The sequence below is a fragment of the Pseudophryne corroboree genome, chromosome 9 (assembly GCF_028390025.1).
Source record: "Pseudophryne corroboree isolate aPseCor3 chromosome 9, aPseCor3.hap2, whole genome shotgun sequence".
In the NCBI taxonomy this organism is placed as follows: domain Eukaryota; kingdom Metazoa; phylum Chordata; class Amphibia; order Anura; family Myobatrachidae; genus Pseudophryne; species Pseudophryne corroboree.
In genome coordinates, this window is record NC_086452.1 from 2,729,580 (window position 1) to 2,754,820 (window position 25,241).

The window sequence follows — 25,241 nt, forward strand, 5'->3', positions numbered from 1 at the left end:
CCAAACACCTCCGTGCCTCCAAGCACCTCCGTGCCTCAAGCACCTCAGTGCCTCCAAGCGCCTCAGCGCCTCCAAGCGCCTCTGTGCCTTCAAGCGCCTCAGCACCTCCAAGCACCTCAGTGCCTCCAAGTGCCTCAGCGCCTCCAAGCACCTCTGTGCCTCCAAGCGCCTCAGCGCCTCCAAGCACCTCAGTGTCTCCAAGCGCCTCCAAGCACCTCAGTGCCTCCAAGCGCCTCAGCGCCTCCAAGAACTTCAGCACCTCCCCGCACCTCAGTGCCTCCAAGCACTTCAGCGCCTACAAACACTCGAGTGTCTCCAAGCCCCAGTGCACGTTAGCGCAGTTGTGTCTCCAGCACCTGGTATTCTTCACTGATTCATCAGCACCTTTCAAGTTCTGTCTTTCAGGAGACCTTCAGCGTCCACGCGTGCCTCCTGTCTGCCGACCTGATCCTGCATGAGGAAAACTTACATTCGGCCATCTCTGCTGCGGCCCAGTTGCGGTTTCTCTTCCCGGTCACCGGAAGAAACCCCGAGTCCACAACACTCCCAAACCAGGTCAGTGATACTCCTCCACACTTCCCTTCCTCCCGTGGCTGCTCCTCCCCAATACTGCCCCTACTCCCGTGGCTGCTCCACCCCCACACTGCCCCTCCTCCTGTGGCTGCTCCTCCCCCACACTGCCCTTCCTCCCGTGGCTGCTCCTCCCCCACACTACCCCTTCTCCAGTGGCTGCTCCTCTCACACACTCCCCCTCCTCCCGTGGCTGCTCCCACCCACACTGCCCCTCCTCCCATGCCAGCTCCTCCCCCACACTCCTCCTCCTCCCGTGGCTGCTCCTCCCCCACTCTGCACCTCTTCTCATGGCTGCTCTTCCCCCTCCCCTCCTCCCATGGCTACTCCTCCCCCACACTCCCCCTCTTCCCATGGCTGCTCCTCCCCCATACCCTCCAACATGACCCACCCCACTAGGTACACAATGCTGTTTCTGGACTTCCCTCTTAATTTATTATTGCCATCACCTGTGAAGAAACAGCTTCCTATCATGTAACTAGTTCAACACAGGTGATGGAAATCATACATTAAGAGGGAAGTCCAGGAACAGAGCATTGTGTACCTAGTGGGGCGGGTCACGTTGGAGGGTCTGCTCCCCCACACTGCCCCTCCCCCTCCTCCCGTGGTTGCTCCTCCCCCACACTGACCCTCCCCACTGGCTGCTCCTCCCCCACACTCCCCCCTCCTCCAGTGGCTGCTCCGCCCCCACACTGCCCCTCCTCCCATGGCTGCTCCTCCCCACACTTCCCTCTTCCTGTGGTTGCTCCCCTCCCCCCGCGGCGCTGTTTCTCTCCATGGCGCCCCCTAGCTGCGGCGCCTTATACAGCTGGCGGGTGGGTCGGGCCGGCGCTGACCCGGCTCTGTGATGATAGAGGAATGAATAGTCGGCGTTAGGACCCCGGAGCAGCCGCCGGTGTGAGGGGGTGTGTCCTCACATGTGGATACATTGTATCTGCGGGAAGACGCTCCGGCCACACACACACACACCGCCGCCATGTACCCGGCGCTGCTGCCGCTCATGCTGCTCCTCCTCCCGGCTCCGGCGCTGCAGAAGGACCGAGACTTCTACTCCTTCCAGCTGGTGAACATCCGGGGAAAGCTGGTGACTCTGGAGAAGTACCGGGGGTCGGTGAGTCCGGGGTTCACTTACCTCACCCGGTGTTACCCAGATCCCTACCTACCTGCAGATCCCTACCTACCTGCACACCCCTACCTACCTGCACACCCCTATCACTGGTGACTGCACACCCCTATGACTGGTGACTGCACACCTACCTGCACACCCCTATCACTGGTGACTGCACACCCCTATGACTGGTGACTGCACACCTACCTGCACACCCCTATGACTGGTGACTGCACACCTACCTGCACACCCCTATGACTGGTGACTGCACACCTACCTGCACACCCCTATCACTCACTGGCGACTGCACACCTACCTGCACACCCCTATGACTGGTGACTGCACACCTACCTGCACACCCCTATGACTGGTGACTGCACACCTACCTGCACACCCCTATCACTCACTGGCGACTGCACACCTACCTGCACACCCCTATGACTGGTGACTGCACACCTACCTGCACACCCCTATGGCTGGTGACTGCACACCTACCTGCACACCCCTATGACTGGTGACTGCACACCTACCTGCACACCCCTATCACTCACTGGCGACTGCACACCTACCTGCACACCCCTATCACTGGCGACTGCACACCTACCTGCACACCCCTATCACTGGTGACCTCACACCTACCTGCACACCCCTATCACTGGCGACTGCACACCTACCTGCACACCCCTATCACTGGCGACTGCACACCCCTATCACTGGTGGCTGCACACCTACCTGCACACCCCTATCACTGGTGGCTGCACACCTACCTGCACACCCCTATGACTGGTGACTGCACACCTACCTGCACACCCCTATCACTGGCGACTGCACACCTACCTGCACACCCCTATCACTGGCGACTGCACACCTACCTGCACACCCCTATCACTGGTGACCTCACACCTACCTGCACACCCCTATCACTGGTGGCTGCACACCTACCTGCACACCCCTATCACTGGCGACTGCACACCCCTATCACTGGTGGCTGCACACCTACCTGCACACCCCTATCACTGGTGGCTGCACACCTACCTGCACACCCCTATGACTGGTGACTGCACACCTACCTGCACACCCCTATCACTGGTGGCTGCACACCCCCTATCACTGGTGGCTGCACACCCCCTATCACTGGTGGCTGCACACCCCCTATCACTGGTGACTGCACACCTACCTGCACACCCCTATCACTGGTGACTGCACACCCCCTATCACTGGTGACTGCACACCCCCTATCACTGGTGACTGCACACCCCCTATCACTGGTGACTGCACACCCCCTATCACTGGTGACTGCACACCCCCTATCACTGGTGACTGCACACCCCCTATCACTGGTGACTGCACACCCCCTATCACTGGTGAACACCTACCTGCACACCCCTGTGACTGGTGACTGCACACCTACCTGCACACCCCTATCACTGGCGGCTGCACACCCCCTATCACTGGTGGCTGCACACCCCCTATCACTGGTGGCTGCACACCCCCTATCACTGGTGACTGCACACCTACCTGCACACCCCTATCACTGGTGACTGCACACCCCCTATCACTGGTGACTGCACACCCCCTATCACTGGTGACTGCACACCCCCTATCACTGGTGACTGCACACCCCCTATCACTGGTGACTGCACACCCCCTATCACTGGTGACTGCACACCCCCTATCACTGGTGAACACCTACCTGCACACCCCTGTGACTGGTGACTGCACACCTACCTGCACACCCCTATCACTGGCGGCTGCACACCTACCTGCACACCCCTATCACTGGTGACTGCACACCTACCTGCACACCCCTATCACTGGTGACTGCACACCTACCTGCACACCCCTATGACTGGTGACTGCACACCTACCTGCACACCCCTATCACTGGCGGCTGCACACCTACCTGCACACCCCTATCACTGGTGACTGCAGTGCACACCCCCTATCACTGGTGACTGCACACCCCCTATCACTGGTGACTGCACACCCCCTATCACTGGTGACTGCACACCCCCTATCACTGGTGACTGCACACCCCTATCACTGGTGACTGCACACCTACCTGCACACCCCTATCACTGGTGACTGCACACCCCCTATCACTGGTGACTGCACACCCCCTATCACTGGTGACTGCACACCCCCTATCACTGGTGACTGCACACCCCCTATCACTGGTGACTGCACACCCCCTATCACTGGTGACTGCACACCCCTATCACTGGTGACTGCACACCTACCTGCACACCCCTATCACTGGTGACTGCACACCCCCTATCACTGGTGACTGCACACCCCCTATCACTGGTGACTGCACACCCCCTATCACTGGTGACTGCACACCCCCTATCACTGGTGACTGCACACCCCTATCACTGGTGACTGCACACCTACCTGCACACCCCTGTCACTGGTGGCTGCACACCTACCTGCAGATCCCTGTCACTGGTAACTGCACACCTACCTGCAGATCCCCATCACTGGTGGCTGCACACTCCTATCACTGGTGGCTGCACACCTACCTGCAGATCCACGTCACTGGTGGCTGCACACCTACCTGCACACCCCTATCACTGGTGGCTGCACACCTACCTGCACACCCCTATCACTGGTGGCTGCATTTATGTTTGTATCTATCCTCGGTTAGAACTACCTGATAGTTAACAACTAACCCCTGGCCACTTTATTGCAGACTCCTCTCCCTTCTATAATGGCTGCTGGTGGATTACTCTGTGTCAGTGGTGCTGTGATGCTAGGGCCCTGTACCCCGGATTAAGGTCTGTGTCAGCGGTGCTGTGATGCTAGGGCCCTGTACCCCGGATTACTCTGTGTCAGTGGTGCTGTGATGCTAGGGCCCTGTACCCCGGATTAAGGTCTGTGTCAGTGGTGCTGTGATGCTAGGGCCCTGTGCCCTGGATTACTCTGTCAGTGGTGCTGTGATGCTAGGGCCCTGTACCCCGGATTAAGGTCTGTGTCAGTGGTGCTGTGATGCTAGGGCCCTGTGCCCCGGATTATGCTCTGTGTCAGCGGTGCTGTGATGCTAGGCCCCTGTGCCCCGGATTACTCTGTCAGTGGTGCTGTGATGCTAGGGCCCTGTGCCCCGGATTACTCTGTGTCAGCGGTGCTGTGATGCTAGGCCCCTGTGCCCCGGATTACTCTGTGTCAGCGGTGCTGTGATGCTAGGCCCCTGTGCCCCGGATTAAGCTCTGTGTCAGCGGTGCTGTGATGCTAGGCCCCTGTGCCCCGGATAACTTTGTCAGCGGTGCTGTGATGCTAGGCCCCTGTGCCCCGGATAACTTTGTCAGCGGTGCTGTGATGCTGCACTCCGCTCTGCCTGAGAGAGGTTATATCAAGGTATATTCGGGCGCTAGATGTATGGGAACCTTTGCCAAACCGCAGCCAAAGATTAGAGGGAAGTCGCTGCCACATACATAGAGCCTAGAGCAGAATGACGCTGCCACATACATAGAGCTTAGAGCAGAATGACGCTGCCACATACATAGAGCTTAGAGCAGAATGACGCTGCCACATACATAGAGGGTAGAGCAGAATGACGCTGCCACATACATAGAGGGTAGAGCAGAATGACGCTGCCACATACATAGAGGGTAGAGCAGAATGACGCTGCCACATACATAGAGGGTAGAGCAGAATGACGCTGCCACATACATAGACGGTAGAGCAGAATGACGCTGCCACATACATAGAGCTTAGAGCAGAATGACGCTGCCACATACGTAGAGCAGAATGACGCTGCCACATACATAGAGGGTAGAGCAGAATGACGCTGCCACATACATAGAGGGTAGAGCAGAATGACGCTGCCACATACATAGAGCTTAGAGCAGAATCACGCTGCCACATACATAAAGCGTAGAGCAGAATGACGCTGCCACATACATAGAGCGTAGAGCAGAATTATGCTGCCACATACATAGAGCTTAGAGCAGAATGACGCTGCCACATACGTAGAGCAGAATGACGCTGCCACATACGTAGAGCAGAATGACGCTGCCACATACATAGAGGGTAGAGCAGAATGACGCTGCCACATACATAGAGGGTAGAGCAGAATGACGCTGCCACATACATAGAGGGTAGAGCAGAATGACGCTGCCACATACATAGAGCTTAGAGCAGAATGACGCTGCCACATACATAAAGCGTAGAGCAGAATGATGCTGCCGCATACATAGAGGGTAGAGCAGAATGACGCTGCCACATACATAGAGGGTAGAGCAGAATGACGCTGCCACATACATAGAGGGTAGAGCAGAATGACACTGCCACATACATAGAGCTTAGAGCAGAATGACGCTGCCACATACATAGAGCTTAGAGCAGAATGACGCTGCCACATACATAGAGCCTAGAGCAGAATGACGCTGCCACATACATAGAGCCTAGAGCAGAATGACGCTGCCACATACATAGAGCCTAGAGCAGAATGACGCTGCCACATACATAGAGGGTAGAGCAGAATGACGCTGCCACATACATAGAGCTAGAGCAGAATGACGCTGCCACATACATAGAGCCTAGAGCAGAATGACGCTGCCACATACATAGAGGGTAGAGCAGAATGACGCTGCCACATACATAGAGCTAGAGCAGAATGACGCTGCCACATGCATAGAGGGTAGAGCAGAATGACGCTGCCACATACATAGAGGGTAGAGCAGAATGACGCTGCCACATACATAGAGCTAGAGCAGAATGACGCTGCCACATGCATAGAGGGTAGAGCAGAATGACGCTGCCACATGCATAGAGGGTAGAGCAGAATGACGCTGCCACATACATAGAGGGTAGAGCAGAATGACGCTGCCACGTGCCTAGAGCAGAATGACGCTGCCACATACATAGAGCCTAGAGCAGAATGACGCTGCCACATATATAGATGGTAGAGCAGAATGACGCTGCCACATACATAGACGGTAGAGCAGAATGACGCTGCCACATACATAGAGCTTAGAGCAGAATGACGCTGCCACATACATAGAGGGTAGAGCAGAATGACGCTGCCACATACATAGAGCGTAGAGCAGAATGACACTGCCACATACATAGAGGGTAGAGCAGAGTGACGCTGCCACATACATAGAGCCTAGAGCAGAATGACGCTGCCACATACATAGAGCAGAATGACGCTGCCACATACATAGAGGGTAGAGCAGAATGACGCTGCCACATACATAGAGGGTAGAGCAGAATGACGCTGCCACATACATAGAGGGTAGAGCAGAATGACGCTGCCACATACATAGAGGGTAGAGCAGAATGACGCTGCCACATACATAGAGGGTAGAGCAGAATGACGCTGCCACATACATAGAGGGTAGAGCAGAATGACGCTGCCACATACATAGAGGGTAGAGCAGAATGACGCTGCCACATACATAGAGGGTAGAGCAGAATGACGCTGCCACATACATAGAGGGTAGAGCAGAATGACGCTGCCACATACATAGAGGGTAGAGCAGAATGACGCTGCCACATACATAGAGGGTAGAGCAGAATGACGCTGCCACATACATAGAGGGTAGAGCAGAATGACGCTGCCACATACATAGAGCTTAGAGCAGAATGACGCTGCCACATACATAGAGCTTAGAGCAGAATGACGCTGCCACATACATAGAGGGTAGAGCAGAATGACGCTGCCACATACATAGAGGGTAGAGCAGAATGACGCTGCCACATACATAGAGCCTAGAGCAGAATGACGCTGCCACATACATAGAGCCTAGAGCAGAATGACGCTGCCACATACATAGAGCCTAGAGCAGAATGACGCTGCCACATACATAGAGGGTAGAGCAGAATGACGCTGCCACATACATAGAGCAGAATGATGCTGCCACATACATAGAGGGTAGAGCAGAATGACGCTGCCACATACATAGAGGGTAGAGCAGAATGATGCTGCCACATACATAGAGGGTAGAGCAGAATGACGCTGCCACATACATAGAGGGTAGAGCAGAATTACGCTGCCACATACATAGAGGGTAGAGCAGAATTACGCTGCCACATACATAGAGGGTAGAGCAGAATGACGCTGCCACATACATAGAGGGTAGAGCAGAATGACGCTGCCACATACATAGAGGGTAGAGCAGAATGACGCTGCCACATACATAGAGCTAGAGCAGAATGACGCTGCCACATGCATAGAGGGTAGAGCAGAATGACGCTGCCACATATAGAGCAGAATGACGCTGCCACATACATAGAGCTTAGAGCAGAATGACGCTGCCACATACATAGAGCGTAGAGCAGAATGACGCTGCCACATACATAGAGCCTAGAGCAGAATGACGCTGCCACATACATAGAGGGTAGAGCAGAATGACGCTGCCACATACATAGAGGGTAGAGCAGAATGACGCTGCCACATACATAGAGCAGAATGATGCTGCCACATACATAGAGGGTAGAGCAGAATGACGCTGCCACATACATAGAGGGTAGAGCAGAATGATGCTGCCACATACATAGAGGGTAGAGCAGAATGACGCTGCCACATACATAGAGGGTAGAGCAGAATTACGCTGCCACATACATAGAGGGTAGAGCAGAATTACGCTGCCACATACATAGAGGGTAGAGCAGAATGACGCTGCCACATACATAGAGGGTAGAGCAGAATGACGCTGCCACATACATAGAGGGTAGAGCAGAATGACGCTGCCACATACATAGAGCTAGAGCAGAATGACGCTGCCACATGCATAGAGGGTAGAGCAGAATGACGCTGCCACATATAGAGCAGAATGACGCTGCCACATACATAGAGCTTAGAGCAGAATGACGCTGCCACATACATAGAGCGTAGAGCAGAATGACGCTGCCACATACATAGAGCCTAGAGCAGAATGACGCTGCCACATACATAGAGGGTAGAGCAGAATGACGCTGCCACATACATAGAGCCTAGAGCAGAATGACGCTGCCACATACATAGAGGGTAGAGCAGAATGACGCTGCCACATACATAGAGGGTAGAGCAGAATGACGCTGCCACATACATAGAGCCTAGAGCAGAATGACGCTGCCACATACATAGAGGGTAGAGCAGAATGACGCTGCCACATACATAGAGGGTAGAGCAGAATGACGCTGCCACATACATAGAGGGTAGAGCAGAATGACACTGCGCTCTCTAGATTTACACCATAATAGCTGATTTAAAATGGGTACATGTAAAAATAACAATGTAATAAAACATGCCGTATACATAAACATTATATAACATGGATTCATGTGCAATATAAAAAGGTATATACTGTATTACCCTGCGTAATGTGTCAGGAAGTATACAATTGAGTCGGTACAAGAGTAAGTTTCAAAAGTGCAATGCAGCGCGAGTCTCTTGTGGAGAGTGCGGTCAGTAGCGTATCGTTACAGGGAATAACGGCTGGGAATTGTCCCGTTTGGTTGGTGGTTCCTCATGCAATACGGTGTCTGTAATGAAGAAGCTGCAGGATATACGCAGCGGAACGCGTCAGCTGTTTCTGATTGGTCAGGATGTTGCATCTATTTGGATCCTAACCAGCCCACGCCATTTCCCTATTTACCAGAAGAGTCTCAGAGAGGATTCTGACACATTACCGACACCGTATTCCTTGAGGAACCCACCAACCAAATGGGATTAATGATATACTTCCTGACCCATTACGCAGGGTAATACAGTATATACCTCTTTATACTGCACATGAATCCATGTTATATAATGTATTATCTAGGCCAGTGGTTCTCAAACTCGGTCCTCAGGACCCCACACAGTGCATGTTTTGCAGGTCACCCAGCAAGTGCACAGGTGTATTAATTACTCACTGACACATTTTAAAAGGTCCACAGGTGGAGCTAATTATTTCACTTGCGATTCTGTGAGGAGAACTGCAAAACATGCACCGTGTGGGGTCCTGAGGACCGAGTTTGAGAACCTGTGATCTAGGCATTCATCATTTTTCTCTAACGTCCTAGTGGATGCTGGGGACTCCGAAAGGACCATGGGGAATAGCGGCTCCGCAGGAGACTGGGCACAAAGTAAAAGCTTTAGGACTAGCTGGTGTGCACTGGCTCCTCCCCCTATGACCCTCCTCCAAGCCTCAGTTAAGATTTTGTGCCCGAACGAGAAGGGTGCAATCTAGGTGGCTCTCCTGAGCTGCTTAGAGTAAAAGTTTAAATAGGTTTTTTTATTTTCAGTGAGACCTGCTGGCAACAGGCTCACTGCATCGAGGGACTAAGGGGAGAAGAAGCGAACTCACCTGCGTGCAGAGTGGATTGGGCTTCTTAGGCTACTGGACATTAGCTCCAGAGGGACGATCACAGGCCCAGCTTGGATGGGTCCCGGAGCCGCGCCGCCGGCCCCCTTACAGAGCCAGAAGAGCAGAAGAGGTCCGGAAAAATCGGCGGCAGAAGACGTCCTGTCTTCAATAAGGTAGCGCACAGCACCGCAGCTGTGCGCCATTGCTCTCAGCACACTTCACACTCCGGTCACTGAGGGTGCAGGGCGCTGGGGGGGGGCGCCCTGGGACGCAATGAAAATACCTTAAATGGCTAAAAATACATCACATATAGCTCCTGGGCTATATGGATGTATTTAACCCCTGCCAGTTTTCCACAAAAAAGCGGGAGAAAGGCCGCCGAAAAAGGGGCGGAGCCTATCTCCTCAGCACACAAGCGCCATTTTTTCCTCACAGCTCCGTTGGAGGAAGGCTCCCTGACTCTCCCCTGCAGTCCTGCACAACAGAAACAGGGTAAAACAAGAGAGGGGGGGCACTAAATTGGCATATTAATATATACAGCAGCTATATTAGGGAAAAACACTTATATAAGGTTATCCCTGTATATATATATATATATATATAGCGCTCTGGTGTGTGCTGGCAAACTCTCCCTCTGTCTCCCCAAAGGGCTAGTGGGGTCCTGTCCTCTATCAGAGCATTCCCTGTGTGTGTGCTGTGTGTCGGTACGCTGTGTCGACATGTATGAGGAGGAAAATGGTGTGGAGGCGGAGCAATTGCCTGTGTTAGTGATGTCACCCCCTAGGGAGTTGACACCTGACTGGATGGTCTTATGGAAAGAATTACGTGATAGTGTCGGCACTTTACAAAAGACTGTTGACGACATGAGACAGCCGGCAAATCAGTTAATACCTGTACAGGCGTCTCAAACACCGTCAGGGGCTATAAAATGCCCGTTACCTCAGGTCGATACAGACACTGACACGGACACTGACTCCAGTGTCGACGGTGAGAAAACAAACGTATTTTCCAGTAGGGCCACACGTTACATGATCACGGCAATGAAGGAGGTTTTGAACATTTCTGATACTACAAGTACCACAAAAAAGGGTATTATGTGGGGTGTGAAAAAACTACCCGTAGTTTTTCCTGAATCAGATAAATTAAATGAGGTGTGTGATGAAGCGTGGGTTTCCCCCTATAAAAAACTGCTGATTTCTAATAAATTATTGGCATTATACCCTTTCCCGCCAGAGGTTAGGGCGCGTTGGGAAACACCCCCTAGCGTAGATAAGGCGCTCACACGCTTATCAAAACAAGTGGCGTTACCGTCCCCTGATAACGGCCGCCCTCAAGGAACCAGCTGATAGGAAGCTGGAAAATATCCTTAAAAGTATATACACACATACTGGTATTATACTGCGACCAGCAATCGCCTCAGCCTGGATGTGCAGTGCTGGGGTGGCTTGGTCGGATTCCCTGACTGAAAATATTGATACCCTGGACAGGGACAATATATTATTGACTATAGAGCATTTAAAGGATGCATTTCTATATATGCGAGATGCACAGAGGGATATTTGCACTCTGGCATCAAGAGTAAGTGCGATGTCCATTTCTGCCAGAAGAGGATTATGGACGCGACAGTGGTCAGGGGATGCGGATTCCAAACGGCATATGGAAGTATTGCCGTATAAAGGGGAGGAGTTATTTGGGGTCGGTCTATCGGACCTGGTGGCCACGGCAACGGCTGGAAAATCCACCTTTTTACCCCAAGTCACCTCGCAGCAGAAAAAGATACCGTCTTTTCAGGCTCAGTCCTTTCGTCCCCATAAGGGCAAGCGGGCAAAAGGCCACTCATATCTGCCCCGGGGCAGAGGGAGGGGAAAAAGACTGCAGCAAACAGCCTCTTCCCACGAACAGAAGCACTCACCCGCTTCTGCCAAGTCCTCAGCATGACGCTGGGGCCTTACAAGCGGACTCAGGCACGGTGGGGGCCCGTCTCAAGAATTTCAGCGCGCAGTGGGCACACTCGCAAGTGGACCCCTGGATCCTGCAGGTAGTATCTCAGGGGTACAAATTGGAATTCGAGACGTCTCCCCCTCGCCGGTTCCTGAAGTCTGCTTTACCAACGTCTCCCTCCGACAGGGAGGCGGTATTGGAAGCTATTCACAAGCTGTATTCCCAGCAGGTGATAATCAAGGTACCCCTCCTACAACAGGGAAAGGGGTATTATTCCACACTGTTTGTGGTACCGAAGCCGGACGGCTCGGTGAGACCCATTTTAAATCTGAAATCCTTGAACACTTACATAAAAAGGTTCAAGTTCAAGATGGAGTCACTCAGAGCAGTGATAGCGAACCTGGAAGAAGGGGACTATATGGTGTCTCTGGACATCAAGGATGCTTACCTCCATGTCCCAATTTGCCCTTCTCACCAAGGGTACCTCAGGTTTGTGGTACAGAACTGTCACTATCCGTTTCAGACGCTGCCGTTTGGATTGTCCACGGCACCCCGGGTCTTTACCAAGGTAATGGCCGAAATGATGATTCTTCTTCGAAGAAAAGGCGTCTTAATTATCCCTTACTTGGACGATCTCCTGATAAGGGCAAGGTCCAGAGAACAGTTAGAGGTCGGAGTAGCACTATCTCAAGTAGTACTACGACAGCACGGATGGATTCTAAATATTCCAAAATCACAGCTGATTCCGACGACACGTCTGCTGTTCCTAGGGATGATTCTGGACACAGTACAGAAAAAGGTGTTTCTCCCGGAGGAGAAAGCCAGGGAGTTATCCGACCTAGTCAGGAACCTCCTAAGACCAGGCCAAGTGTCAGTACATCAATGCACAAGGGTCCTGGGAAAGATGGTGGCTTCTTACGAAGCGATTCCATTCGGCAGATTCCACGCAAGAACTTTTCAGTGGGATCTGCTGGAAAAATGGTCCGGATCGCATCTTCAAATGCATCAGCGGATAACCCTGTCTCCAAGGACAAGGGTGTCTCTCCTGTGGTGGTTACAGTGTTAGGTTCCTGGTGCTCAGAACAAGGGAGATGTTATGAAGCGAGTCCAGAGCACCAGGACGTAATGCTGGGAAAGGGGAATGGAAAGGGAATAGCCCCTGGCGCCCTATCTCCGTTGTCTCACCCGTGCTGTCAGTACACTCTTGCGAGACTATGGTTGCTTGAGCCCATGGCAGCCGCGTTTGAAGGGCGGATTACGTCTGCCCAACTTCGATGCCCCCTCAGGTCTTAATGAGAGACAAAGAGTGAACCGAGACAGGGTGATAACAAGGGGCCCTCTAACTAAACAACAAGGCCAGGGGCTACTAACAAACCTAAAGCCAAAGTATGTGCGGCTTGCCGCCAAAGGAAAAGAACAACAAAGGAAATGCTGACCACACGCCGACTATACTTTTGTGTACCGGCGGTGACAGCATAAGCAGAACCCTCTGCAAAACACCAGTGACAGAAATAATAAGGGAATACAGCGGCCTAAGCCAACGGACGCGGCCGTGCCGCTACTCACGGAACCGGTACGAATACTGGCAAACGGACAGGAACTCCCAATGCTGCTGACACAGACTCTCAGAACTGGAGGACAGGCAGAATCCCAAACGACAGACCGGTGGACACCAAGAAGCCAGAAACTTGCACAGGCAAAGGTACTGGACCTCAGGACAGGAACGCCTCACGGCAGGACACGGGATCAGACATAGGAATCGACACAGGGACTGACACAGGAATCGACACAGGAAGCTCAGGAACTAGCAGGAACCAAGCTCAGAACTCAAGCAAACTGAAAACCCAGGAAATATCACCAGCATCTGTGAATTGCAAACAGCCAGCATATAACAGAGAGGCCTAATTAGTAATCCCATGCAGCTGCCTTGTTGCATGATTCCAACTGACCAGATGCAATTAGCAGCCAGGTGAGGCTGAACACAAGGGAACAAGCTGCAATTACACAGACTCACCAGCGGCAGCAGACAAGAGTATTCTAAAACAGAGCAACAGGAAATCCTGGCATGCAAGACAACTTTATAAACATAAAATAGGAATGAACCACTACCTGTGGTTCATAACAGTATCCCCTCCTTAAGGGTGAGCTCCGAGCACCCCATGACACCTACGGGGAACATAAACAGAAGTATAACATGAAATACAAAACAAAACTGCAAAACAGGAATGAGCCACAGCCGTGGCTCATAACATACAGAGTGCTCATCTCCTAGAGGGCCGCAGATTCGGCATTCAGGATTGGGTCCTGGTGACCACGGATGCCAGCCTGAGAGGCTGGGGAGCAGTCACACAGGGAAGAAATTTCCAGGGCTTGTGGTCAAGCATGGAAACGTCACTTCACATAAATATCCTGGAACTAAGGGCCATTTACAATGCCCTAAGTCAGGCAAGACCTCTGCTTCAGGGTCAGCCGGTGTTGATCCAGTCGGACAACATCACGGCAGTCGCCCACGTAAACAGACAGGGCGGCACAAGAAGCAGGAGGGCAATGACGGAAGTTGCAAGGATTCTTCGCTGGGCGGAAAATCATGTGATAGCACTGTCAGCAGTGTTCATTCCGGGAGTGGACAACTGGGAAGCAGACTTCCTCAGCAGACACGATCTTCACCCGGGGGAGTGGGGACTTCACCCAGAAGTCTTCCACATGATTGTGAACCGTTGGGAAAAACCAAAGGTGGACATGATGGCGTCCCGCCTCAACAAAAAACTGGACAGATATTGCGCCAGGTCAAGGGACCCTCAGGCAATAGCTGTGGACGCTCTGGTAACACCGTGGGTGTACCAGTCAGTGTATGTGTTCCCTCCTCTTCCTCTCATACCAAAAGTACTGAGAATCATAAGAAGGAGAGGAGTAAAGACTATACTCGTGGCTCCGGATTGGCCAAGAAGGACTTGGTACCCGGAAATTCAAGAGATGCTCACAGAAGACCCGTGGCCTCTACCTCTAAGAAAGGACCTGCTCCAGCAGGGACCATGTCTGTTCCAAGACTTACCGCGGCTGCGTCGACGGCATGGCGGTTGAACGCCGGATCCTGAAGGAAAAAGGCATTCCGGATGAAGTCATCCCTACCCTGATCAAAGCCAGGAAGGATGTAACCATACAACATTATCACCGTATTTGGTGTAAATATGTTGCGTGGTGCGAGGCCAGGAAGGCCCCTACAGAGGAATTTCAACTGGGTCGTTTCCTGCATTTCCTGCAAACAGGACTGTCTATGGGCCTCAAATTAGGGTCCATTAAGGTTCAAATTTCGGCCCTGTCAATATTCTTCCAAAAAGAACTGGCTTCTGTTCCTGAAGTTCAGACGTTTGTCAAGGGAGTACTGCATATACAGCCTCCTTTTGTGCCTCCAGTGGCACCTTGGGATCTCAATGTAGTTTTGGGATTCCTAAAATCACATTGGTTTGAACCACTCACCACTGTGGACTTAAAATATCTCACATGGAAAGTGGTAATGCTGTTAGCCCTGGCTTCAGCCAGGCGTGTCTCAGAATTGGCGGCTTTATCCTATAAAAGCCCTTACCTAATTTTTCATACGGACAGGGCAGAATTGAGGACTCGTCCTCAATTTCTTCCTAAGGTGGTTTCAGCATTTCACTTAAACCAGCCTATTGTGGTGCCTGCGGCTACTAGGGACTTGGAGGATTCCAAGTTGCTGGACGTAGTCAGGGCCCTGAAAATATGTTTCCAGGACGGCTGGAGTCAGAAAATCTGATTCGCTGTTTATCCTGTATGCACCCAACAAGCTGGGTGCTCCTGCTTCTAAGCAGACGATTGCTCGTTGGATTTGCAGTACAATTCAGCTTGCACATTCTGTGGCAGGCCTGCCACAGCCAAAATCTGTAAAAGCCCATTCCACACGGAAAGTGGGCTCATCTTGGGCGGCTGCCCGAGGGGTCTCGGCTTTACAACTTTGCCGAGCTGCTACTTGGTCAGGGGCAAACACGTTTGCTAAATTCTACAAATTTGATACCCTGGCTGAGGAGGACCTGGAGTTCTCTCATTCGGTGCTGCAGAGTCATCCGCACTCTCCCGCCCGTTTGGGAGCTTTGGTATAATCCCCATGGTCCTTACGGAGTTCCCAGCATCCACTAGGACGTTAGAGAAAATAAGAATTTACTTACCGATAATTCTATTTCTCGTAGTCCGTAGTGGATGCTGGGCGCCCATCCCAAGTGCGGATTGTCTGCAATACTTGTACATAGTTATTGTTACAAAAATCGGGTTATTATTGTTGTGAGCCATCTTTTCAGAGGCTCCGCTGTTATCATGCTGTTAACTGGGTTCAGATCACAAGTTGTACGGTGTGATTGGTGTGGCTGGTATGAGTCTTACCCGGGATTTAAAATCCTTCCTTATTGTGTACGCTCGTCCGGGCACAGTATCCTAACTGAGGCTTGGAGGAGGGTCATAGGGGGAGGAGCCAGTGCACACCAGCTAGTCCTAAAGCTTTTACTTTGTGCCCAGTCTCCTGCGGAGCCGCTATTCCCCATGGTCCTTTCGGAGTCCCCAGCATCCACTACGGACTTTGAGAAATAGAATTATCGGTAAGTAAATTCTTATTTTTATTACATTGTTATTGTTATATGTGTCTATTTGAAATCCGCTTTTATCATTTAAATCTGAACAGAGCGCGGCGTCATTCTGCTCTACTCCTGTCTGCGCCCGTCTCTGGGTCACAGGGTTACAGCAGCGGAATGAGCCCCCCCCTCCCTGTGTCTGCTCCTGCCAGAGGGGTTGTGGACGTGGCATGCAGCGGAGGAGGGGAGAGCAGCAGCTGAGGGGCTGTGTGTGTGTGTGTGTGTGTGTGTGTGTGTGTGTGTGTGTGTGTGTCTGTGTAGTACTAATGCACACATGGTCCTGACTCAGTGTAACGTGTGATGTAGAATTGTTACTGTGACAGTGAGAGAATGTTTTGCTGCAGTCGCCCTCAGGATGGGAAGCTGTGTGTGTGTGTGTGTGTGTGTGTGTGTCTGTGTTAGTATTGCACACATGGTACTGACTCAATGTAACGTGTGATGTAGAGTTGAGTATTATATTTGATACTTTGTGTGTGTGTGTTAGTAATGCACACAGGGGGGTATATTTACTAAGATTCGTAATTGTCGGGATTTGGAGGGAGATTAAACATGAATGACATCGAATGTGTGAATTTGCAACTTTTTGAATTTTTTACACCTCCTTTACTATGCTGTCGTATTCTGCATTTCCGTGTTTTCCAATGTCGATGTCATTAGTAAGTTCTCCCAGTGTTTTACGGGAGTGATTAGTAAAACACTGCTGACATTAACACAATGAATCCCGGCCGGATCTGTGAGATCCGTGCAGGGCTTCATTGTGTACCTAAAAAAAAAAAAAAAAAAAGTGTTTAAAGTGTTAAAAATCCAGAAAAAAATTGCGTGGGGCCCCCCTCCTAAGCATAACCAGCCTCGGGCTCTTTGAGCCGGTCCTGGTTGTAAACATATGGGGGGGAAATTGACAGGGGATCCCCCATATTTTAACAACCAGCACCGGGCTCTGCACCTGGTCCTGGTGCAAAAAATACGGGGGACAAAAGACGTAGGGGTCCCCCGTATTTTTACCACCAGCACCGGGCTCCACTAGTCAGAGAGATAATGTCGCAGCCGGGGGACATTTTTATATAGGTCCCTGCGGCCCAGGCATTAAATCCCCAACTAGTCACCCCTGGCCGGGGTACCCTGGAGGAGTGGGAACCCCTTAAATCAAGGGGTCCCCCCTCCAGCCACCCAAGGGCCAGGGGTGAAGCCCGAAGCTGTCCCCCCCCCCCCCCCATCCAAGGGCGGCGGATGGGGGGCTGATAGCCTTTTGCGTAAAAATAAATAAATATATATTGTTTTTTGTAGCAGAACTACAAGTCCCAGCAAGCCTCCCCCACTAGCTGGTACTTGGAGAACCACAAGTACCAGCATGTGGGGGAAAAACGGGCCCGCTGGTACCTGTTAATTCTACTACAAAAAAATACCTAAATAAAAACAAAACACACACACACGTGACCGTATAACTTCATTACATACATGCACACGTGGGGGCGTGGCCTGGCTGGCAACTGCAGAAGCTGTATTTCACAGGGGCTCCAGCCTGCAAGATTAAAAAAAAGCCCCCTTTATCCCTCTCTGTGCCCTCCTTTCCCCTGCTTCTGGGCCCCATCACCTCACCTGCTGTTTCTGTCTTTGTGGGAGAGTGCCACGGAGTTGGTAGACAGCTCCGGCTGTCTCTGCGGATTGCGGCCCTCCTCCTCGTGTGAAGCCGGGGCCTGGAGTTTGGAGACGCTCCGGGACGGCGGACGGACCTACTGTGTGGCATTACTGGGGGGGAGGCGGGCAGTGTGTGACATTACTGGGGGGGGAGGCGGGCTGTGTGTGGCATTACTGGGGAGGAGGCGGGCAGTGTGTGTGACATTACTGGGGGGGAGGCGGGCAGTGTGTGTGACATTACTGGGGAGGAGGCGGGCAGTGTGTGACATTACTGGGTGGGAGGAGGCGGGCTGTGTGTGGCATTACTGGGGAGGAGGCGGGCTGTGTGTGGCATTACTGGGTGGGAGGAGGCGGGCTGTGTGTGGCATTACTGGGGGAGGAGGCGGGCTGTGTGTGACATTACTGGGTGGGAGGAGGCGGGCTGTGTGTGGCATTACTGGGGAGGAGGCGGGCTGTGTGTGGCATTACTGGGTGGGAGGAGGCGGGCTGTGTGTGGCATTACTGGGGAGAGGCTGTGTGTGGCATTACTGGGTGGGAGGAGGCGGGCTGTGTGTGGCATTACTGGGGAGGAGGCGGGCTGTGTGTGGCATTACTGGGTGGGAGGAGGCGGGCTGTGTGTGGCATTACTGGGTGGGAGGCGGGCTGTGTGTGGCATTACTGGGGGGGAGGCGGGCAGTGTGTGTGACATTACTGGGGAGGAGGCGGGCTGTGTGTGGCATTACTGGGGAGGAGGCGGGCAGTGTGTGGCATTACTGGGGAGGAGGCGGGCAGTGTGTGACATTACTGGGGAGGAGGCGGGCTGTGTGTGGCATTACTGGGGAGGAGGCGGGCTGTGTGTGGCATTACTGGGGAGGAGGCGGGCTGTGTGTGGCATTACTGGGGAGGAGGCGGGCTGTGTGTGGCATTACTGGGGAGGAGGCGGGCTGTGTGTGGCATTACTGGGGAGGAGGCGGGCTGTGTGTGGCATTACTGGGGGGAAGGCGGGCTGTGTGGCATTACTGGGGAGAGGCTGTGTGTGGCATTACTGGGGGAGGAGGCGGGCTGTGTGTGGTATTACTGGGTGGGAGGAGGCGGGCTGTGTGTGGCATTACTGGGTGGGAGGAGGCGGGCTGTGTGTGGCATTACTGGGGAGGAGGCGGGCTGTGTGTGGCATTACTGGGGAGGAGGCGGGCTGTGTGTGGCATTACTGGGGAGGAGGCGGGCTGTGTGTGGCATTACTGGGTGGGAGGAGGCGGGCTGTGTGTGGCTTTACTGGGTGGGAGGCGGGCTGTGTGTGGCATTACTGGGTGGGAGGCGGGCTGTGTGTGGCATTACTGGGTGGGAGGAGGCGGGCTGTGTGTGGCTTTACTGGGTGGGAGGCGGGCTGTGTGTGGCATTACTGGGTGGGAGGAGGCGGGCTGTGTGTGGCATTACTGGGTGGGAGGAGGCGGGCTGTGTGTGGCATTACTGGGTGGGAGGAGGCGGGCTGTGTGTGGCATTACTGGGGGGGAGGCGGGCTGTGTGTGGCATTACTGGGTGGGAGGAGGCGGGCTGTGTGTGGCATTACTGGGTGGAAGGCGGGCTGTGTGTGGCATTACTGGGTGGGAGGAGGCGGGCTGTGTGTGGCATTACTGGGGGGGAGGCGGGCTGTGTGTGGCATTACTGGGGGGGAGGCGGGCTGTGTGGCATTACTGGGGAGGAGGCGGGCTGTGTGTGGCATTACTGGGGAGGAGGCGGGCTGTGTGTGGCATTACTGGGGAGGAGGCGGGTTGTGTGTGGCATTACTGGGGGGGAGGCGGGCTGTGTGTGGCATTACTGGGGAGGAGGCGGGCTGTGTGTGGCATTACTGGGGAGGAGGCGGGCTGTGTGGCATTACTGGGGAGGAGGCGGGCTGTGTGTGGCATTACTGGGGGGGAGGCGGGCTGTGTGTGGCATTACTGGGGGGGAGGCGGGCTGTGCGTGGCATTACTGGGGGGGAGGCGGGCTGTGCGTGGCATTACTGGGTGGGAGGAGGCGGGCTGTGTGTGTGGCATTACTGGGTGGGAGGAGGCGGGCTGTGTGTGGCATTACTGGGAGGGAGGAGGCGGGCTGTGTGTGGCATTACTGGGTGGGAGGAGGCGGGCTGTGTGTGGCATTACTGGGGGGGAGGCGGGCTGTGTGTGGCATTACTGGGTGGGAGGCGGGCTGTGTGTGGCATTACTGGGGAGAGGCTGTGTGTGGCATTACTGGGTGGGAGGAGGCGGGCTGTGTGTGGCATTACTGGGGAGGAGGCGGGCTGTGTGGCATTACTGGGGAGGAGGCGGGCTGTGTGTGGCATTACTGGAGGGGAGGCGGGCAGTGTGTGGCATTACAGGGGCGGAGGCAGGCTGTGTGGCATTAATGGGGGGGAGGCGGGCTGTGTGTGGCATTACTGGGGGGGAGGCGGGCTGTGTGTGGCATTACTGGGTGGGGGGAGGCGGGCTGTGTGTGGCATTACTGGGGAGGAGGCGGGCTGTGTGTGGCATTACTGGGGGGGAGGCGGGCTGTGTGTGGCAGTACTGGGGGGGAGGCGGGCTGTGTGTGGCATTACTGGGGGGGAGGAGGCGGGCTGTGTGTGGCATTACTGGGTGGGAGGAGGCGGGCTGTGTGTGGCATTACGGGGGGGGAGGCGGGCTGTGTGTGGCATTACGGGGGCGGAGGCAGGCTGTGTGGCAATAATGGGGGGGAGGCGGGCAGTGTGTGGCATTACTGAGGGGGAGGCGGGCTGTGTGTGGCATTACTGGGGAGGAGGCGGGCAGTGTGTGGCATTACTGAGGGGGAGGCGGGCTGTGTGTGGCATTACTGGGGGGGAGGCGGGCTGTGTGTGGAATTACTGGGGGGGAGGCGGGCTGTGTGTGGCATTACTGGGGAGAGGCTGTGTGTGGCATTACTGGGTGGGAGGAGGCGGGCTGTGTGTGGCATTACTGGAGGGGAGGCGGGCTGTGTGGCATTACTGGGGGGGAGGCGGGCTGTGTGTGGCATTACTGGGGAGGAGGCGGGCTGTGTGTGGCATTACAGGGGCGGAGGCAGGCTCTGTGTGGCATTACTGCTGGGGGCCAATGCATTTTATTACAGTGGGGTGAAAGCATTAGTTGTATTACAGTGCGGTCCAATATATGTTGATATTTGTTATTATATATTATATTTGATTTTAAAAAAACATTATGGTATTCCTTGGCAATTTTAAAATTTTGTTTAGTGTGCCACGAGTTTAAAACGATTGAAAATGGGTAAGTGGTTCTTAGGGGCAGACTGCGTGGGTATGGTGTTCTTAGGAGCAGACTGCGTGGGTAAAGGGTTCTTAGGAGCAGACTGTGTGGGTAAGGGGTTCTTAGGGTCAGAATGCGTGGGTAAGGGGTTCTTAGGGTCAGACTGCGTGGGTAAGGGGTTCTTAGGGTCAGACTGCGTGGGTAAGGGGTTCTTAGGGTCAGACTGCGTGGGTAAGGGGTTCTTAGGGTCAGACTGCGTGGGTAAGGGGTTCTTAGGGTCAGACTGCGTGGGTATGGTGTTCTTAGGAGCAGACTGCGTGGGTAAAGGGTTCTTAGGAGCAGACTGTGTGGGTAAGGGGTTCTTAGGGTCAGACTGCGTGGGTAAGGGGTTCTTAGGGTCAGACTGCGTGGGTAAGGGGTTCTTAGGGGCAGACTGCGTGGGTAAGGGGTTCTTAGGGTCAGACTGCGTGGGTAAGGGGTTCTTAGGGTCAGACTGCGTGGGTAAGGGGTTCTTAGGGGCAGACTGCATGGGTATGGTGTTCTTAGGGGCAGACTGCGTGGGTAAGGGATTCTTAGAGGCAGACTGCGTGGGTATGGTGTTCTTAGGGGCAGACTGCGTGGGTATGGTGTTCTTAGGGGCAGACTGCGTGGGTAAAGGGTTCTTAGGGGCAGACTGCGTGGGTAAGGGGTTCTTAGGGGCAGACTGCGTGGGTAAAGGGTTCTTAGGAGCAGACTGCGTGGGTAAAGGGTTCTTAGGGGCAGACTGCGTGGGTAAAGGGTTCTTAGGAGCAGACTGTGTGGGTAAGGGTTTCTTAGGGGCAGACTGCGTGGGTAAGGGGTTCATAGGGGCAGACTGCGTGGGTAAGGGGTTCTTAGGGGCAGACTGCGTGGGAAAGGGGTTCTTAGGGGCAGACTGCGTGGGTAAGGGGTTCATAGGGGCAGACTGCGTGGGTAAGGGGTTCTTAGGGGCAGACTGCGTGGGTAAGGGGTTCTTAGGGGCAGACTGCGTGGGTAAGGGGTTCTTAGGGGCAGACGGCGTGGGTAAGGGGTTCTTAGGGGCAGACGGCGTGGGTAAGGGGTTCTTAGGGGCAGACGGCGTGGGTAAGGGGTTCTTAGGGGCAGACGGCGTGGGTAAGGGGTTCTTAGGGGCAGACGGCGAGGGTAAGGGGTTCTTAGGGGCAGACGGCGTGGGTAAGGGGTTCTTGGGGGCAGACGGCGTGGGTAAGGGGTTCTTGGGGGCAGACGGCGTGAGTAAGGGGTTCTTAGGGGCAGACGGCGTGGGTAAGGGGTTCTTAGGGGCAGACGGCGTGGGTAAGGGGTTCTTAGGGGCAGACTGCGTGGGTAAGGGGTTCTTAGGGGCAGACGGCGTGGGTAAGGGGTTCTTAGGGGCCGACATGCGTGGGTAAGGGGTTCTTAGGGGCCGACATGCGTGGGTAAGGGGTTCTTAGGGGCAGACGGCGTGGGTAAGGGGTTCTTAGGGTCAGACTGCGTGGGTATGGTGTTCTTAGGGGCGGGCCGCGTGGGTAAGGGGTTATTAGGGGCAGATTTTTCCTCATGTTAGAGAAGTGATTTTAGGTCTATAGTCGTACAGATAATACTGCGTACTATTATTATTATTATTATTATTATTATTATTGTCAGATAATCCCTACACCGCTGTTCTTCCCATGATCCATCTCTCCCCAGGTGTCTCTGGTCGTGAATGTGGCCAGTGAGTGTGGCTTCACGGACGGACACTACAAGGCACTACAGAAGCTGCAGCGGGAGCTGGGACCCTACCACTTCAATGTCCTGGCCTTCCCCTGTAACCAGTTTGGACACCAGGAGCCAGGCAGCGATCGTGAGATTGAATCATTTGTCAGAAAGAGCTACAGCGTTTCCTTCCCCATGTTCAGTAAGACGGCGGTCGCTGGTACCGGAGCCAACACTGCCTTCAAGTATCTGGCTGGTGAGAGAACAAGGGGCGTGAGTGTAAGCTCTGTGGCTTAGAGCATATGAAATATGCAGAACTGTATGTTAGGAAGTAGGCCTGCACGCTGGCTGGAGGAGACGCAACTCATTAATTTTTCTGCTGCGGGGTACACTGGGTTCCACAGGGAATAACATCGGGGTGTAGAGTTGGATCTTGATCTGAGGCACCAACAGGCTAAAGCTTTGACTGTTCCCAGGATGCACTGCACCGCCTCCTCTATAACCCCAGGTCACTAACAGGTGGGGCTGCACTAGGCAGCCCTGAAAAGAGCTTTTAAGAAGACTTCAAGGGCCGCAGCACTGTATAGAATGTCAGTCTGATATCCTGTGCTGCGGCTCCATCACCTCCCCAGCAGCGCTGCATACTCCTGCGGCCGGGTTCCCGGGTACTTGCAGCGGAGGCACACCGGTCTATAGGCACACTGACGCTTTCCTGGATCGCGTGGCCGCACGTCAGGGGAGGAGGTAAGGTAAATCACGATCTGGTCGCGGTCTCAGGAGACGGGCCGCAACGCTGGCGTGGACACTGTGGCTGTGTAGGAACCCCACTATGTCCACCAGGGCAGGGAGCACAGGTCGGATTTACTAAAATACGTTTAACATAGACTCCGTAGTACCCGGTGGTGAGGGCCAGCATATGGGATAAGGCGCTGACCTGTAGCCCCTCCCCCAGCTCCGGGCGCCATCTACTACTGGTGTTCCTGCCCTGGAGCTGCCTCACACTCTCCCTCACTCCTTGTCAGCGTTTGGGCGCCATTACACAGAGCTGCGCTGATTCTGGGACTGCTGGGCACTGTCTCCTATGTAAAGCCACCTGCATGTCAGCGCTGTGCAGTTACAGGACACAAGTATTCTATGTAGCAGGTATATTTAGCACAAGTACCTTGTGATATACATCCAGTCTATCCCTGACAGTATGCACTTGTTCTTCACTAACACGGTCTAAACGACATGTAGAATACTTAAGTGTCCTGTAAATGCACAGCGCTGATGAGACAGACGGCTTTACAGAGGAGACATTGCCCAGCAGTCCCAGAATCAGCGCAGCTCTGTGTAATGGCGCCCAAATGCTGATAAGGAGATTTTATATATATATATATATATATATATATATATATATATATATATATATATATATATATGTGTATGTATGTATGTGTATGTATGTATGCTTTACTAGTCCAGTGCAGTTTATTGTTTATCTGTAATAATTCTTGCATTGTACTTGTGACTGAGTGTGCCTGTAGCTGCTGTGTGGTTTCTGTTTGTGTATTCCACTACTTTCCCAACCACGGTCCTCAAGGCACACCAACAGTGCAGGTTTTAGTGATATCCAGGCTTCAGCACAGATGGTTAAATCAAAATAACTAAAGTACTAATTAAGACACCTGTGTTCAAGCCTGGACATCACTAAAACCTGAACTGTTGGTGTGCCTTGAGGACCGCAGTTGGGAATGCCTGCACTATTTGCTATCACTATATTTCTATACCCTGGGGGGGCTAAATGCGTCATGGTATATATATATAATTAGGGTGCATCAAATGCCCCATGAATTTTTAAAAGTAAGAAAAATGATTTGTCCCCATGCTCCATTTTTTAGAATTGTTAAGGATATATTGCATACAAATTTTGAAGAATCTGAGATGATATTTATGTGGCCCACCATGCCCCTGAAGGTTGAAGATTTCTATTTATTTTAAATGCAGTAACACTTGTTTTAACTTCTGATACAAGGACTTAAAACAATTTAGTAGGTTAATGATAAAGTGATTTATTCATTGTTAACAACTAAACAAAGAGATATAAGCAGAATTAGTTAGTTGTTTTGTATAATACAATACACGTGCTTTAGTACCAAGATACAGACAATTTTTGGGTGTGGAGGTGGACCACCTA

General features: G+C 53.2%; 1 protein-coding gene across 1 annotated transcript in view; it reads left to right on the top strand.

Annotated features, from left to right (window-relative positions):
- The first annotated feature begins 1,397 nt into the window (after nt 1-1,397).
- The window catches only part of GPX7 (glutathione peroxidase 7), a 67,180-nt gene continuing 43,336 nt past the window's right edge, over nt 1,398-25,241 (top strand). Inside the window, exons 1-2 of the mRNA XM_063938679.1 lie at nt 1,398-1,681; nt 23,060-23,321. Coding sequence (XP_063794749.1) covers nt 1,547-1,681; nt 23,060-23,321 — 397 coding nt within the window. The 5' untranslated portion in view covers nt 1,398-1,546. The remainder of the gene's footprint in view (nt 1,682-23,059; nt 23,322-25,241) is intronic.